Source organism: Aspergillus ambiguus (assembly GCF_047715705.1).
Source record: "Aspergillus ambiguus strain CBS 117.58 unplaced genomic scaffold BDV59scaffold_19, whole genome shotgun sequence".
Taxonomy (NCBI): domain Eukaryota; kingdom Fungi; phylum Ascomycota; class Eurotiomycetes; order Eurotiales; family Aspergillaceae; genus Aspergillus; species Aspergillus ambiguus.
The window spans coordinates 41,731-58,912 of NW_027395532.1; the positions used below are offsets into that span (position 1 = coordinate 41,731).

Below are 17,182 nucleotides of genomic sequence, written 5' to 3' on the forward strand. Positions count from 1 at the left end.
CGATCAGGCTCAGCATATTCGGACAGCAGCATCCGACCGGATGTCAACCTGAGCCGCTGTCGGAAGATGAATAAGACAGGAGAGTAAGTCTGGCAGAAGAGAAGCAAACCAGGGGTAATGGCACGTAATGCTGGGAAAGCTGCTGGATATTATCCGACGTGCACGGAAGCGATCCGACGGGGTTCAGACGGACCCCGCAATGGACGACAGTAAGCGACGGGATGATCGCGGAGTTGGCCAACAGCCAAGTGAGGGGAGGCTATGGGGGGAAGAATATTTATCATTGTCATGCTGCAAGATTGTCAAGGTCATGCAGTTAGTGATCTACTCCGTATGCTATTGCGGGACCCCTGCAGGTCAACCTCAACCACGACCCTATGACAGTGAAGGTACGAAGAATATACAAGCTGAATCTACAAGCACAATCTACAGGCGAAGGCAAGCAGAATTGAAGATCAAGATTGGTTGAGACACTACATATTCTGGATATTCCTTCCGACACACCCACCCTCCAAACAACAAGGAGAACAGGGGCAAAGGAAAAACAAACAGCAGGGAAAGGGACACTTCGTCAGACAGCAGTTGGAACGATTGTTGATCCGCACGGTAAAATGCTCGGAACAGGTCTGTGTGAAATCTTGCTTCATCATTCGAAGTGATAGATGGAGGGAATTGGAAGCCAAGGGATGTCGATATTCATGATGCCGATGGCTTGGTTGCGAGTTACTTGTTCAGAGAGTCAACATGCCTGAACTGAATGAACTAATACCTGGTCATCTGCCAGAATGGATCACCGAGAACAGCTGCATTAAGCATGTCCTCTTGCGATGCGACGATGCGATGAAGGTGGAAGAAACAGAAACCGAAAAGAAAAATCGCGGCTTTAAAGCACCGAAAACAAACTAGCGCTTCGCTAATGGACCAACCAGCATGCGAGCCTGTAGTTTGCAATATTTGTGCTGTTTGCACCAGTTGTTCGCCGTCGCCCAAAAAAGTAAACGGTTTTTTCTTCCTCTCGTCGATCTACAATCGTATGTCCCTGCATACCACATCCAAGGTAAGGCGTCTGCTACTGTCTGTCGAATTCTGAAATCTCTCTATGTCATGAACTGACACTTTTAGCCGATTCCACCTTCAGACACCATCTTCCTATCAACTCCATCAATATCGACACCATGGACGCTCCGGAGAGCCCCGTCCCGCAGCAACAAAGTGTGTAGGAAGATACCTTTGGGCTGCTCAATTGGGGCTGGATCCAAAAACGCTCAAACGTCATGGCTTCATGAGTCACTAATTGGTCACTAGCTCCGGTCAAATCCTTCCAGCAGAATGGTGTCAGAACAACAGGACGTGCTTTCCATTCGCCCAACTGGCGCATGAAGCGCGAGGAGAGCCCAAGCTCTCAGCCGACCGACTCTCCAGGCCCCATGACCAACACTTCCCGGGTCGCCTTCAGCCGACCCAGCCCGCATGTTCCGCAGGTGATCTCGGAAGGTCGGCGTCTCTACGTCGGCAACATGCCCTACACGGCCAAGTCAGAGGACGTACAAGCCTTGTTCTCCGCCGCCGAATTCCCAATGTACGAGTGAGAGATCTCTGTGTAGATATGGGCCAGACTGAGTGCTTCTTAGCGAACGGATCGACATCGCCATCGACCCTTTTACCGGCCGGAACCCTTCATACTGCTTTGTCGATCTTGGGTCCAAAGAACTGGCCGAACGCGCCATGAACGAGCTGGACGGCCGCGATATCCTGGGTCGCCCCGTCAAGATCCGACCTGGTGTTGTCAAGTCCTCCGCCGAACGCTCTCAACAACGATCGGACGCCTCTCCTCGCAGTACTACTAAGAACTCGCCTCTTGCCTTTGATCGGTGGCGCCGTGACGACATTCCTGTGTCGTCTCCTTCCAAAGCCAACAGCGATCCCAGCCGTCGTCTGTACGTTGGCGGACTCCCCAAGGTGATCGAACAAGAGACCCTCCACCAGAAGATCAGCGACTTTTTCAAAGGCTATAATATGTATGTCCGCCCATGTCGCAGACTCGGTTGGATTACATCCTGACGGCTTTGATCTAGCGAAAACATTAGCAAGCAATTTAGTCCCCACCCCGCCAAGCGCTTCGAACCCGGCGACCACTACTACCTCTTCGTCGACTTCAACAGCGTGGAAGACGCGCAGGCAGCCATGGATGCCCTGAATGGCAAAGAGGGCCCTTGGGGCGCAGGTCTCCGAGTGCAGAGAGCTCGAGGCGAGTCCAACAATTCCGACGATAGGAAGACCCGATGGGGCACTTCTCGTTCCAACGACACCCCATCTACTAACGAGATTGCGGTTGGTGTCTAAAATACGACAGCAATGTTTCCGATCCGCTGGATAATTTTACATCTCTGAACTCCCAATGAGGAATAATAAAAGCCAGAAAAGAAAAGACCCCCAGGCCGCTCACCCATCCCAGTTGGGCGCGTTCCTAGTGACAAGCCGAGATATCGCGTCTCCAAATTTTGCTGCAGTCGACCCTTCAGGGTAATGATAGATGACGTGCTCGGATACTCATCTATCTGGTACTCGATTGCCGTCTTGAGGGTTGTATGGAGTACGGTCCTGACCTTTGCAGAGTCAAAAGGACGATGATCACAAATTGGATAGAAAAAACCTCTACATAATGATTATACGACAATAGAAAAAGAAGACATAGTACCAATGAAATAATCACGAAATATCACAATCAACCGGCGGTGAATTCAGTGCTGGGACCTATGTTGAAACCCTTCTTTTCCCCCGACGCTTATGAGCGGGGGTTGATGAGATCTATACACGCCCATTACATAAGCCTCCGCCAGCTCAGCATCACGTTATCTCCATCTCCATCACTTCTACTTCTTCTCTTCTTCTCTTCTTCTTCTCTTCCACTTCTCGTCTTGCTCCTCGTCTTCCTCTCTATCCCTCAATTCCTTCATATATACTCAACCCATTCTTCCCTCCTCTTCAACATCCTCTCCCTCCGCTCTCTCCTCCTACACGCCCTCATCTTCCTCGTGGGCGTCGTCCTCATCACCGTGGCTCCTCCTCTCCGCTTCTCCTCCTCCACCTTCAGACTCTCTTCGGTCTTGGGCCATCTACGAGGCTCTCGAGTGGCAGTCAATTCCATCTCCCATCCCGCGTTGACGGATCTGCGCAAGACTCTCACCACCGCCAGCATGGCCCCCGAACACCTCCGCCGTCCCCCGCAGGCCCCGCCCGTCTTCACCGCAACGGCCCAATCGATCGTCGACGATGCCAAGCGCCTCATCGAGACCTCCCGCAAGGTCCAGGACGATGTTGTCGCCTCTGTGAAGCCCGACACCGCCACCTTCGCCTCCGTGCTCAAGCCCCTCGCCCAGGATGAGAACGTCATGGCCCTGGAGTCCCACATCCTCGGCTTCTACCAGGCCGTGTCGACCGAGCAGGAACTGCGCGACGCATCTTCCAAGGCCGAAGAGCTGATGGACGAGTTCTTCATCGAGGCGGCCATGCGCGAGGACATCTTCCAGCTCGTCGACGCCGTCCTGACCAAGAACGAGTCTCTCGACCCCGAGTCCCGCCGGCTGCTCGAGAAGGAGCACAAGGACTTCATCCGCAACGGCCTCGGGCTCCCCGCCGGCCCCAAGCGTGACCGCTTCAAGGAGATCAAGAAGCGGCTGAGTCAGATCAGTATCGAGTTCCAGAAGAACCTGAACGAGGAGGACGGCGGCCTGTGGTTCACTCCTGCCGAGCTGGAGGGCGTGCCGGAGGACGTCCTCTCCAGTCTCAAGAAGGGCGAGGGCGAGAACGAGGGCAAGCTCTGGCTCACCTTCAAGTATCCGGACCTCTTCCCCACGATGAAGTACGCCAAGAACCCGGAGACCCGCAAGAAGGTCATGGTCGAGAACGAGAACAAATGCAACCAGAACGTGCCGCTCTTCCGCGAGGCCATCGTCCTCCGCGATGAGGCCGCCCGCCTGCTCGGCTACCCGAACCACGCGGCGTTCCGCATCGAGGACAAGATGGCCAAGACGCCGCAGACGGTCGACACCTTCCTGGGTGACCTGCGGTCACGACTCACGGCGGGCGGGCAGAAGGAGATCCAGAGCTTGCTGCAGCTGAAGAAGACCGACCTGGAGGCGCGCGGCGAGACGTTCGACGGGCACTACTACCTCTGGGACCACCGGTTCTATGACCGGCTCATGCTCGAGAAGGACTACTCGCTCGACCAGCAGCAGATAGCCGAGTACTTCCCGCTGCAGACAACGATCGAGGGCATGCTGAAGATCTTCGAGGAGCTGTTCGGGCTGGTGTTTGTGGAGATCACGGGCGATGACCGCGCGCAGGTGGCGCCCACTGGCAAGGGCAGCGACATCGTCTGGCACGAGGACGTGCAGATCTTCAGCGTGTGGGACGATGCGGGCGAGGGCAGCGGCTTCGTCGGGTACCTGTACCTGGACCTGTTCCCGCGGCCGGGCAAGTACGGCCACGCGGCCAACTTCAACCTGCAGCCGGGGTACATCGACGCGGACGGGCAGCGGCGCTACCCGGCCACGGCGCTGGTGTGCAACTTCACCAAGCCGACGCCCAAGAAGCCGAGTCTGCTCAAGCACGACGAGGTGGTGACCCTCTTCCACGAGCTGGGCCACGGCATCCACGACCTGGTCTCCAAGACGATCTACTCGCGCTTCCACGGCACCAACACGGTGCGCGACTTCGTCGAGGCCCCCAGCCAGATGCTGGAGAACTGGTGCTGGACGCCGTCGCAGCTCAAGGCCCTGAGCCACCACTACGCCAGCCTGTCGCCCGAGTACCGCGCCGCGTGGCAGGAGCAGGCCGGCGCCGACAAGCCCGTGCCCGACGCGCAGATCCCGGACGAGATCATCGCCAACCTCATCCGCACCAAGCACGTCAACGACGCGCTGTTCAACCTGCGTCAGCTGCACTTTGGCATCTTCGACATGACCGTGCACGAGCCGGCCGACCACGCGCAGATCGAGAAGCTGCCCATCTCCGCCACCTACAACCAGCTGCGCAAGCAGATCACGCAGATGGAGGGCCCCGAGAGCATCGGCCTGGGCGACGAATGGGGCCACGGCGAGGCCACCTTTGGCCATCTGATCGGGGGTTATGACGCGGGCTACTACGGATATCTGAGGTAAGCCCGTCCAGTGCAGTTTCCTTTTGACTGCTAGCTACACCGTGACACCGAAACTGACCATCCATCCGCAGCTCGCAAGTGTATTCGACCGACATGTTCTACACGGTGTTCAAGGCGGACCCCATGAACGGCAAGGAGGGTCGTCGGTACCGCTACCAGGTGCTGGAGAAGGGCGGCAGCCAGGACGAGATGAAGACGCTGACGGAGTTCCTGGGCCGGGAGCCCAAGACCGATGCATTCTACAAGGACATGGGGTTGGCTTAGGTGTCTAGTACGGAGTACATTGGTAGTACGTAGCATAATGAAGGCGAACGAACCTTCGCCGCATACATACCAACAAGTAGTTGCTCTTATCGATAAGCGACGGATTTCTGCCACCGACTTCCCTTTTCCACGCTTCACCTTCCACCTTCACCTACATCTACATACAAGTACTTGCACCACATTCAGTCTCCTCCTTCAATCCCTACAACCTATAGCAGCCGCCACACAGCAAGAGACACAGGATGGACCGTCTCCCCGTCCGCACGCATCACTGTCGCTTCTGCAACCACCTCCTCTTCGCAACGACGCGCGATCTCGCCTCCCTCCCACGGCGAAAACCCCCCGCGCAAGATGCCGCCATGATCCTGCCCCTGCCGACAGACACTCACGAGACAGACCCCGACCGACCGGAGGGAGACGCCGAAGCCCGCAAGGACGGCGAGGCGACCGAGGCGAAGACGGCCGCCACCACGCCGACGACGACACAACCCCATTACACGATCCTCCTGTCGACGACGATTCCCGAGCGCAAACCCACGCTGATCCGACGCGAGGACGGCTTCGAGAAGAGACTCCTCCTGCGCTGTGGACGGTGTCGGGTGGTGATGGGGTACTTTCTGGACCCGGTGCATTTCCCGGATGCGACGGCGCAGGAGGACGAGGAGAGTGCGCGGGTGGTGTACATACTGCCCGGGGCGGTGATGGAGACGGGGATCATGGGGACAGAGGAGAAGATGAAGGCGATGGATGGGGAGTGGAGTGGGTGGATTCGGTGATAACGGTGGAGGATGGATACCTCCGCCCTACATACTACGAAGGATGCTGTCCGAAGAAATAGACAGATATACAGATTTATTAACTACCTAAGCTAAGCCACGCTCGTCGAGGTCGTAGAACATGAGGGTATCGTAATCATCAGTTGGCCAGGATGGTGCGGACAAGGTCTACCGGGGTGAGTCAGTGGGATGGGTATATCGGGAGTGGACACATTCGAATGCACATACCGGTGTAGTTGATCTCGCCGGAGCTAGTATCAACAGCCTTGAGCAGCTCGTCGACCTCCTCGTCGGACATCTTCTCGCCCAGGTTCGTCAGAACTGCCGCCGTCAGTCAGCATCCATCCCCCACACCACCAGATGGACCAGATCCATCAAACAATCGAGAAAACATACTGTAACGGAGCTGTCCCACGCCAATAAACCCAGTCATGTCCTTGTCAAACACCTGGAATCCACGGCAGTATTCTTCCGGCTCGCCGGGTTCGCGGAATCCGCCCGGGCGGTTGAGCACTTTCAGGAAAGACTCGAAGTCGACTGTCACCGTTAGAGCGGGGTTGCGGGGTCGTTCACGGATCATCCACACGTACAGTCACCGCCGACGCTCTTCTCGAGGTCGGAGATCTCGGAGAGGGTGGGATTCTGGCCGCAGGCGCGGAGGAGGTCGCCGAGGGATTCCAGCGAAACCTTGCCGGTGCCACGCTTATCGAAGAGGGAGAAGGCTTCCTTGTAGTTGGTCGAGGCCTGGTCATGGTTAGGATCGGGCGAGCGAGGCATTTTGGAGTCTTCGATGGGATGAGAGGGTGTGCAGGAGAGGAGATGGAGAGGAGAGAGGAAGCTGAGGTGGACGGAGTGCGGGAGCTGAAGTTTGGGTTGTCCAGGGATGAACCAGGGAAAAAGGCAGAGAGGCAAGGGATTGGGGAGCCGCGGAATGTCGACCACGCCAATCGATAGGCTTCGGCCAACAGGAGACCATCCCTCTCATGCCTGTCATTCTCGTGCTTCCATGCCTCTTGGTGCTCTGTTTATCTGGATCTTCCCCTCATTGCGTGGATGAGAAGAGGCCACGTACCATGATGACGGTGAAAGCGGTTGATGGGAGGAGACAAGTTGACTGCAATGGAACGAATCGAAGGGAATCAGATCGCAAGCGGGTTGAGGAGAGACAGTGACAGCCGCAGAAGAAAACAGAGTGAAATGAGGTGGTGAGTGGTGAGGCGGTGGTGATGTGGATTCGGCAGAGGAAGTTCGATGTTGATGGCCCGATTAGGAACGATGCGCCGTTGTTGGGGTAACGAGCCGCATACATACATACTCAGAGGACATACAGGGTACACAATACAGAATATCTTCATAAAACTAATAAATATACAATATAGAACGGAATAATATATATATATCATCCCCCCCGTAACTTCGTTATACAGCTCCCCAGCAGTCCTGCCGCCTCCGCCAACAACTCCCACCGCGAGTTGACAAACCCATCCCGCAGGATCATCAACAGGCCCAGACATTGATTCCGTCCCTTCATCGTCTCCAGATCGTCGGGCGATCGCACGCTCCCCAGCCGTCGCAGATACTGCTCCATATCCCGACGCTGTTCCGCCACCGTCTCCAGCGCCGGCGGCGTGCGAATCGGTCCCTCCAGGGCAAACCCGTAGCACCAGACCACCAGCGCCGCCACGTAGATCACCCACGGGCGGTTCAGCAGGTAGTCGTCGCGTCCGCAGTACATCTCACCTTCCTCCGTCACCGCGGACTCGTGGTGCAGCAGACACTCCGACAGGAACTTGAGGGCGTAGAACGTGGCGTCCCGCGCTGATGCCTTCATCGCCCATCGTTCCGTCATCTTCTCGCGCGCCGCGTTGTAATCCCGCGGCGTGATTGAGCGGCCCATCAGTCGCCCAGCCCCGGCAAAGATCTGACAGTCCACCACATCCACATGCGACGCCATGTGCGCAAGCCCGTGCAGCACATCGCGCGACTCAAACACGTTGTCGTCCTCGAGCAGATGCCGCACCGAATAGCCGCTCGGGAACGGTGGACTGCCGTGGCCGGATTGACCGCTGCCACTGGCATCGCCGCCGAGGGCCTCGTCAAAGTCTCGTCGCCAGTGATCGAACGCCCGCAGCAGCGCCGACCGCCATTTATCCCGACCGCCCAGTGCGTGCGGGACCCCCAGCGAGCTCACCTGCAGGTCGCGCTGGTTCATGTGCCAGCTCACGCTGAGCAGTCCCGCCATGAGAATGGTGCGACCGAAGGCATTGGTCCGCACGCGCTGGCCGTTCAACGTGCGCTTGAGCCCGTCCAGGAACATCACCGGCTTCACGCCGTTGGCATGCAGGCTCGACTGCACCCGCGCCACTTCCGTCGCACTGGTAGCGGACCAGAGCGCCTCGTCGCACGGCAGGGGCAGTCGCAGCTCGTGCGCTACCATCTTGGCTGAGTGGCCGAACATGGTCGCGTGCGTCGAGTCCAGCGCGAACGCCGCAAAAGCCACCCGGCGTGTCGCCTCGGCATTGATCCAGTTTGTCCACGAGTCGTCCGCCGCAAAGTCCGGTGTCGACACCGACGCAGAGGCCGACCGAACCAGTCGGTCGTCGCGCATGCTGGCCGGCGAGTCGAAGGCGGACCGACCAATCAGGGAGCTCCCCCGCCGCATCAAGGTCAGCGTGGTGTCGTGGTGGATGTGGGCGCGCTCGTGCATCGCCCGCGTCGAGTACATCTTCTCGTACACTTCCAACAGGAGCAGCGCCTGGAAGATCCAGAGCTTGGCGGGCGGTCGGAAATCCGCATCCATGAAGATCTCCCACCGGAGATGCCAGATGATGAAATCCGCCAGCTCTGACGCGGCCTCGGTAACCTCCGGCCCATGGATGCGGTCCAGCGTCGCCGCCCCGATGGCGATGACACCCAGGAGCAGCAGATTGGGGGCCTGGTCGGCGACGAACGTCGGCCGGTGGAGGATGGGCAGCTGGGCATGGAAGTGGTACCAGTACGACCCCACGTACGTCTGCATCATACGCAGGCTCAGCACGTGGTTGTCATCATCCATGTCCCCGCCCATCAGGGCATCCTTTCGCTTCGCCACGGCCGAGTACGCCGCCTCGTTGAATCGCGTGGACATCAGATGGAGGAGTTCCTGCCGCTTTTCCTCCGACAGAATCGCGCGGGGAGACCCAGGATCCAGAATGCTGGTTACACTCATGGGGTGATTGGGCAGGACACTATTGTAGAAGGCCCCGAAGGGGGCGTCTCCCATCAGGAATTGGTTTTGGAGTTGCCCGGGCTCCATGTAGTTCGGGACCATATTGGGAGCGGGCGGGTAGCCCATCGGCTCATTGAACAGCCATGCCGTAAAATCGTCAGCCATCGTAAAGGGCGACCGGTTGTAAGATTCGCTACCGAAAACCGGGTACACTGAATTGGCTAGCGAGTCGAAGCCGGGCTCCACCCCGGATCCTGTGGCCATCATGCCGGAGATGGAATTGAGGGTGTTGAGGCCCGCGGTTTGGTCCAGAGTGGAGGGTGTGGACGAGACCGCTGAGGGGAGCGAAATATTAGAGTAAGAGCTGACGGGGACTTGTAGGCCCGGTTGAGTGGCGTATGGTGTTGCACCAGCCAAGGACGATCCATTGATCTCCCCCGAGACGGAGAAGGCCCTTCCGCCATCTTGTGACCGAGTAGATGCCGCCTCGGAAATGGAATGGCGGGACTGTGGTTTGTGGCCCATATCGCCGGAGGCTACCGAGCCATTGGCCGAACGGCCATCAGTGAACGGTGTAAAGGATGCATCTCGCAGACCAGGAGGACTGAAGGTTGAGGAGTGGCCGGGTGGAGAACTCCGGCTGTGGTTGGGGGAAGGGGTAGACTGAGGGGGGAAGGCCACGCCAGAGACTGGCTGTGACACCATGGGTTGGGAATTGAGAGTCGATGTGGTTGAGGGTAGAGGCGGTCCTGGCTTCATTGTTGCCGAAGCCGCATGTGTGAACTGGTCACGCTTCTGCAGTTGCGAACCCTGGGTTGTGTGTCGCTCCCGGTGACGGATGCAAAGGTCCTGCCGTACGAAGGAGCGGTAACAACCGGGGAAATCACACCGGTAGATCTGCTTTGGAGTGTCTGCAGGAGAGCAAGGAAAACGCGGTCAGCACGACTGATGGGAAGGACCGGAAATGGGTGGACATACGGTTGAGTTGGTGGCGATATAGATGTTCCGCGCGCGAATAGCTCTTTCCGCAGCCCTCGAAGGTACATTCGAACTTGCGATCAGGCTGGGCCTTGCGGGTGCGCTTTCGCTTGCGCGAGACGGTGTTGATGGTGGACTGGAGAGGGTCATTGTCCATGGTGATTTCCAGATGTTGGGCCTTGAAACCGGGCTGGCAAAGGGAATCCAGCTCGGGGACTGCACTGAGGGCCAAGGTCATTGGGAAATTTCCTCTATGTGTTTCTCCAGACCCGTCCTAATCGTGTGGATTGATACCAGCCAACACCCAGCGGACAAGCAACGGCCTCGGGGTTATCGCATATGGGCATCAGATTGTGGAGAAGCGGGGGTTGGACCGCGGGGGTTCACGCAGGTGACGGAGATTGATCAGAATGGGCCGATAAGAGCAATGAAGTCGCCCATGAGCCTGTAACAGACGCAGAACGACGGGGACGGAAGTGAGGGACCAGCAGGGAGTCAGAGCGCAGGTGGAGAGATCTCGGAGGAACCCCGTGGGGAAAGGTAGAACGTAGTATCGGGTGGCTGCACAAGACAGGAATCCTCTCAGACGGCCTGTATACTGTCCCGGAAGCCGAAGGGATCGCGAGAGAGAGAGAGAGAGGGCGGGCTAAGGAGATGAGATACCCGGAGAGAGAAGAGGGAGGTGAAAGGTGGAGGGAGAGGGACGGATGGGCTGATCGAGGTTTCCGCGGGGGTGCGTGTAGAGACTCTTTCTTCCCGGATGTTTTGACGCTGGGAACAGAGGAGCCAGGGGAGAGGGAGAATATATAGACCGCAGAGGGGAAGTGGATAAGAGAGCAGCGGAGAAGAGAGAGAGGATCGACAAGAGGCGCGAGAGGAAGAGAAGAGAAGCGAAGAGCAGACAGAAGACGACGATGAAGGTGAAATCGTGACGGACTCGCGCTTGTCCCGATTGATCCGGTGGGGCGCTCTCCCTCCCCCTCATTCGCCTCTTCTTCCCCCCATCCATTTTCTTCCTTTTTCCTCTGTATGCGCACCACGCAGTCCCTCCATTATTCATACTTCCTCGACACGAGCTTCAAAAGCAACCATGCTCATTAACCAGCTTCTGCCGGCGTCGCATGGATGCCATTCCTTGCGCAGTATCCAATCGCATCGCCTCTCGTCACCGACTGGTCCGTTCTCTGCACCGAAGCGCGACAGAATCCAGCTAGAATCCCAATGCGTGCGACTCAACCAGGAAAAACAAAGCCCTGGGAAGAAAATGGCATGGTACAGGCCCGCCCTGGTGGGGACGACGGCATGCACACGAGGAAATGCGAGCTAAAAGGTTATCCCCGAGCAGCAGTCGGGCATACACTGCGAGTCGGAAAAGGATGCTGGCTGCGGTGCGGTTGCGGCGGTAAAGCCCAACCAGCCTCCACGAGATCATCATTGTGGCTTTCCCATACACACTACTGCATACACACATACACACAGACTCGCTTACTTGAATCTGAAACGTGATCGTCCCTGCGCGCCATGCGGAGAAGATCGTCATGCCTGACTGACGGTCCTGATCTTGACCGTCTGCTGTGGCCGTGTCCCGTCTGGGAAGATGATTGCCTGCCATGCAGATCAAACGCGGTCACGAAAACTCGGAAAAAAGCAACGTGAATTCTCAAACAGCCACGGTTCTTGTTCCTTGATGATCATGCAGCCTGCGCTCCCCTCCGCCAGAAGGCATCCTCCGCGGCGGTTTTCTGCTCCCCAGATCATGATAGCCGCGGAGATGGCCCATCGTGCCTTTTCTGGTCCCTCTGCCTGGGACCAAACCCTCTCTCTCTGATCGGTGAGGGATTTATCAGATAAGATCCATAGCCCTACCCACGGTGCCGACGACCCGGGTCTCAAGCCTGGCTGTGTGGTTTCAGCTAGGCGAAGCCACATCAGATAACGTCTTCTCCATCATGTATGTCGTCGATCATGATTTGTCCTACCAAGGATCTACTATCGACAACTTGTTCTATAGACTTCCCTCTTCTCCTGATCCCACCGTAGAAACAGGAGGGGACGAAAAAGCAAAACCGTTTCCACCCCCCTCGGCTTCTATTTCCAGGGTCTGTCGGATCCATGTCTGATGCGATCTTCATTGCATCACGAGGTCGCCTACGTCGGATATCACTGACGAGGTGGTCGAAACCTTCCCAATCCCCTCCCCAGCAATCGTCCGATCCAAATCCAGTCTCGTCTATATTGCCCTATAGCATCTGTAGTTGCCTCGCTCAATGCCCAATCAGGCGAACTCCACCATCCCAACCATGGCGATCCCTCTGCCATGACGACAAAGCCAGGTAACCTGGCCCCGAACACCTGAGCCAAGCTATTTTAGTGGCATGGACCCGGTGGAGTTTAGGAAATGAAGCATTCTCCCCTGGCGATCTTCGAGCCTCGTTGGGATCGTCGATCCCACTATGTAAATCAGTCAATGAACTAATCATATCTAATCAATCTGTGCTGTCCGGGTCAATTCGCAAAAAACTCTGCGTCCATCAGATCCACCTGGGCGAGAATGACATTCGTCAGGCGACGTACATCATTTATCTATTTGCCGATATCGGCTGGGCAATCACTCGCAGGCGAAATCGTTCCTTTTTCGGAAAACCTACTCCTGGGATCGTCGGTCTTTAAAGGATGGCTCTAGGTTGCTAACTATAGTACGAGGTTATTACAGCTAGGGGCGAAAAAGTGGGAAACAGAAAAAGAAACGACTCTAGTCGTTGCCCTGCTTCGGTGGCGGCTGGGCTCCATCATGCACGCCGGGGGAGTTTCTGAAACGACTACTGGAGGAAGGCGAAATCTGGGAAGGATCCGTGATGAGGATGATGATGATGCTGGTCTTGGTGGTAATTTTACTGAGTTCCTCCTAAGATGCCGTGGCTGTCTGGGCTCCGTTTCCTGTTGGTCCGGAGCGGTCGCATGATGAATGGGCCACACCCGCTGTCGTGGCCTCCTCGGACAAGCGAATAATGAGCATCGTTCAGTTCTCCTCCTCCTCAGCTGAGCGATCCATGACTGGGCCCCCTCCAACATTTCTCCTCATGATCGTGACTATCCGCTAAACCGGAACCGGGTGGCCTCCAGTCGGCCTAAACCTTCACGAGGCGCCACGTTTCGTCGCCGGTAAGAGTTCGTAAAGTCTGCGTGTGGCGTCAAGTTAGCCCAGTGAGACTGCTGCCTGGGTGGCACAAGCAATTAACTTACCTTGGAGCAGGACGCGAACCTTCCGGATTTCGCCCGACTGTACTTTATCCGAGATCCCCTTCAGCAACCGCTCCGCCTCGCCAGCCTTCATCGTGCCGGCGGGGAGCATCTGGAGCGTGCTCTGCAGCCAGGATCCGGCCTCATGCGGCATTATTTCGAACAGGGACATCATCACGCCCGAGGCGTCCGGGAAGCATTCCCCGGGGAAGGAGAACATCATGCCGGTGAGGATTCGCTGGGTGAGGAGCTGGCCCTGCGATGCGATGAGTTGCCTGACAGCCTCGCGGATCTCGGGGGGATTCGTGTACGGGTCCCCATTGGAACTAGTGAATCCTGAAACCGCAGGCTTGTCAAAAGCGAAACTAAGAAGATCATGGTAGTAGTGGAGAGTGGCAAGGAGAGGGTCGATCTGTTGTAATGTGAGGGCGCTCAGAGCGGCAGAGAAGATGGGGACCGCCAGCGACGAGTTAATGCATTCCTTGGGATAGTACCGCATAGCATCAGACGAGAGTCGGTAGAAATCCTCGATCACTGACGGACACTGTTAGCACGTTTCATCGAGCGGGCCATTTGTAATAGGCCAAGTGTTTGTGCTCCCAGCGGGAAAAGTAAAAAACGGGCGAAAACAAGGATCGGCAGAGTACATACCGTCTGGCAAATTCTCCGGAGGCAGATCATTGAGTGTACGCAAGAACGCAACGGCTTGTTGCTCGTAAAACTGGAAGACCGCAGCGCTCGTGGCTGGGTCAACACACTCTGCCCCTTCGGAAAACTCACGGACGACTGCATCCGTTGCCCACAGGAAGCAGCCCTCTCGCGACGCTTCGAACCCGCTTGCGAGGCTCTGGGCTAGGGTGGGGAGGAGAGGAGTCATGGCCGTGCGGTAGGAGATGATCATATTCCTCCAGCAGCGGCAAACCCGCTCCAGGATAGGCGTGGACGAGGTAAAGTTCATAGCGATAGTGTTCATGATCGGCAAGATCTCGCCGCAATACTTGACCGCGGGGTTCTCCTGGTTTGGCCCAACATAAGGATTTACGACCACGACGAAGGTCGTAATCAACTGGAGGTGATCTAAGACAAGTCAGTATGCAGGTAGTCTGGAACGGAAGGTGGGCACGTACCAGCAACGGCACGCTGGCCCTGTTCATCCTTAGCATTGTTCGCCAAGTTCATAATCCGGCTCATGATGGGGTCACAGAACATCTTCATCGTCTCGTAGATCTTGTCCAGGGGCTGTACCGCAACAACCGCAGCCACACCCTCGGTGACTTCCTCCTGGCTTGCCGGTTTCAGCTTATCGAGGACTGACTCGTAAAAGGTGTGGAGCTGTGCGATGTGGCCCCCAAGCAGCTTCTGACAGTCCGTTCCCAAGAACTTGAAGGCCAAAGCGGCAGCTTGCACGACTTCCGCCGAGCTGTGCTGAAAGCCCGAAATGACATAGTTCAGCTGAGCCTCGAGAGTCTCGGGGTGCTGAGCAGTCCATTCCGTATAACGCGCAAGAGCCATGATGGCCTGGAAGCGAATCTTTTCTTGGTTTGGTATCTGCACAATCAGCGGGATAACCTGGGGAAGAACCATGTCCTCCTCCGGGTCTACCATGCGTCCCATGGCTCGCAGGCTGAAGAGAGGCGCCTCGAGCTCCTGCCAGTTGGGTACGTGCTCATCGCTCGACTGCGCAGCGTACTTGGAGATCCATTGCTGGATCAACTGATAAGCCTTGCTCAGGCATTCCTTGACCCCAATGACGGAGCAACAATCCTTGAGCACATCTCCCATCGAGTGTCGATAATGCCGGAACTTCTCTTCCTGCTCCCGATCCCCACCGAACAGGTCCGTCTCCCCTTCTTCGGGACGGGGGTACTCTAGGTGTTTGACCATGATGTCCACCAGTTTGGAGAAGATGTCCGCCAGGTTGGCTCGGGCCTCGGTATACCGCTCCAGCGTGACGTACTGCTTCAGCTCGTACCAGAAAGCGAAGGTAAGAGATACAGCATCACGTTCCCAATCCCGGGCACAGCATTCCAGGATGGCTTCCACAAGGCCCCGGAACTCCACCGGCATGCGTGCGATGAGAACTACCCATGCCTCACCCGCTTCTGCAAAGAGACGGGTGATGCCCCGGAACGCATCCGTGTCCTCGGTCTCTGCAGCCTCGGCGATCTTGGGGCGCAGAGACATTAACCGGGGATATAAGGCTTGGATGAGCGGCAGGGAGTCGTCGACCTCTCTAGTGTCTCGATACAGGGTGCACATGCTATCCACGGCGGACTCGAAGGATCCATCATCGTCCAGAGCTTTCAGAATAACGTCCATCAGAGGCGACTCGACGATCTTCGCAGCGGGGATTTCGCGCATCCACGAGGTGATACAGTCGAGAAGACGGGGGTTGGTTGCCGCCGATGCTAGGGAACAGTTCAGCATACTGAAGACCGATTGAGAGGGGGGTTACATACGGGACGACTGGGCATATTGGATCAGCAGATGCATCACCTGTTCCGCATTGTCTTCCAGGAGTTCTTTCGTTCTGGTGTTGAGATCCTCTTCCTAATGAAGCCCAAAGTATTAGATTCCGAAGTCACTGATATTCCGAAACGAAGCGTTGTCGATCGGGGGTTGAGATGGTGAATGGTGGGTTGTGTCGGCCGAACATACACTGAGATTGATTTTGCGACCTTCCGTCACTTCCTCGGGGAGGATCCGCAGGAACTCTAGGACACAGTCGCCCGCATTACTACCCAGAGCCGAGCCAACAGTGGCAAGAACATCCTTCCATTGAATCATCTGAATCGCCAAACTGGCCAGACAGACGCAGAGCTGTGTTTGGATCGGCCGGGGACCAGATGCGAAGGCAACCAGGAGGTTCATGACTGAGTCCCTCAGAGCGACGGTTGACTCGGTAGGCAATTGATCAAGATCGAAGATGATCTGCGTAGGGCGTTAGTACGGCGAATGACATCGTTCTGCCGCGTCTACGGTGTATTCACCTTTCCCTTCAATGTAGTCGCCGCGAACAACTTAGCCTCCACGGGGACGTCAGGAGACTGCAGTAATTCATGGGTAATCGTCCAGGCTTCGACCTAAAGGCATCCGTAACCATTTGATTAGCAAGGGTCCCCAGGTGGCGGTGGATAATCCATCGGCAAGACGAAGGAGGGGCCTCGGGGGGGGAAGAACCGACTGATTTCTGGAACTTCTCAAGAAACTCATGAGCCTGCGTTTTCTCACTCCGGGAAACATTTCCCTGCATTGTCGCAACGGCTGCGAGGACGGGCGCAAAGGCCTGTCCCGCAGCTCCCTCTTTGCTGGCCATTGCGTGAACGGAGAGTGTTTGGGGGTGGGATATATAGAAGAATCGGGCGGGATGAGGGGTTAGCCAGGCCGGACGGCTTAACACCTATGAAGACTGAACATGAACGGTCATGCAGGAGGAAAGAGGATGAAGGGGGAGAGATGAAGGGGGAATATGCAGCATCAACGAGGGCAAATGGAGAGGGAGAGGCGGAGGGAGCGAGAGCAGACGATGCGAGGTTGTCGTAGGGGAAGTGGGAT

The 17,182-nt window shown here is 56.8% G+C and overlaps 6 protein-coding genes across 6 annotated transcripts; 3 read left to right on the forward strand and 3 right to left on the reverse strand.

Annotated features, from left to right (window-relative positions):
• The first annotated feature begins 1,039 nt into the window (after positions 1–1,039).
• On the forward strand, positions 1,040–2,750 carry BDV59DRAFT_179844 (uncharacterized protein). The gene is made up of 5 exons (XM_073689963.1): positions 1,040–1,057; positions 1,139–1,212; positions 1,306–1,579; positions 1,632–2,018; positions 2,076–2,750. Exons 2-5 carry the CDS (start codon positions 1,176–1,178, stop codon positions 2,341–2,343), a joined length of 966 nt encoding a protein of 321 aa, XP_073547166.1. The 5' UTR covers positions 1,040–1,057; positions 1,139–1,175; the 3' UTR covers positions 2,344–2,750.
• A 114-nt stretch (positions 2,751–2,864) lies between these two features.
• On the forward strand, positions 2,865–5,500 carry BDV59DRAFT_179845 (M3 family metallopeptidase). Its single transcript, XM_073689964.1, has 2 exons — positions 2,865–5,158; positions 5,233–5,500. The coding sequence occupies exons 1-2, from the start codon at positions 3,198–3,200 to the stop codon at positions 5,423–5,425; spliced, it is 2,154 nt and encodes a 717-aa protein (XP_073547167.1). The 5' UTR covers positions 2,865–3,197; the 3' UTR covers positions 5,426–5,500.
• Positions 5,501–5,667: 167 nt separating this feature from the next.
• On the forward strand, positions 5,668–6,201 carry BDV59DRAFT_202548 (uncharacterized protein; the record flags this gene model as incomplete). Its single annotated transcript, XM_073694063.1, has 1 exon — positions 5,668–6,201. One exon carries the CDS (start codon positions 5,668–5,670, stop codon positions 6,199–6,201), a length of 534 nt encoding a protein of 177 aa, XP_073547168.1.
• Positions 6,202–6,260: 59 nt separating this feature from the next.
• Positions 6,261–7,419, reverse strand: BDV59DRAFT_179848 (putative cytokinesis EF-hand protein Cdc4). Its single transcript, XM_073689965.1, has 5 exons — positions 7,274–7,419; positions 6,792–6,945; positions 6,598–6,738; positions 6,430–6,522; positions 6,261–6,369 (listed from the first exon to the last, which is right to left on the reverse strand). Exons 1-5 carry the CDS (start codon positions 7,274–7,276, stop codon positions 6,341–6,343), a joined length of 420 nt encoding a protein of 139 aa, XP_073547169.1. The 5' UTR covers positions 7,277–7,419; the 3' UTR covers positions 6,261–6,340.
• A 116-nt stretch (positions 7,420–7,535) lies between these two features.
• BDV59DRAFT_40944 (putative C2H2 finger domain protein) lies at positions 7,536–10,829 on the reverse strand. The gene is made up of 2 exons (XM_073696339.1): positions 10,388–10,829; positions 7,536–10,320 (listed from the first exon to the last, which is right to left on the reverse strand). The coding sequence occupies exons 1-2, from the start codon at positions 10,623–10,625 to the stop codon at positions 7,601–7,603; spliced, it is 2,958 nt and encodes a 985-aa protein (XP_073547170.1). The 5' UTR covers positions 10,626–10,829; the 3' UTR covers positions 7,536–7,600.
• Positions 10,830–13,024: 2,195 nt separating this feature from the next.
• BDV59DRAFT_179858 (nuclear import receptor MTR10) lies at positions 13,025–17,180 on the reverse strand. Its single transcript, XM_073689966.1, has 8 exons — positions 16,812–17,180; positions 16,618–16,710; positions 16,286–16,558; positions 16,087–16,177; positions 14,755–16,035; positions 14,279–14,704; positions 13,631–14,161; positions 13,025–13,566 (listed from the first exon to the last, which is right to left on the reverse strand). The coding sequence occupies exons 1-8, from the start codon at positions 16,941–16,943 to the stop codon at positions 13,478–13,480; spliced, it is 2,916 nt and encodes a 971-aa protein (XP_073547171.1). The 5' UTR covers positions 16,944–17,180; the 3' UTR covers positions 13,025–13,477.
• Positions 17,181–17,182: the final 2 nt, after the last annotated feature.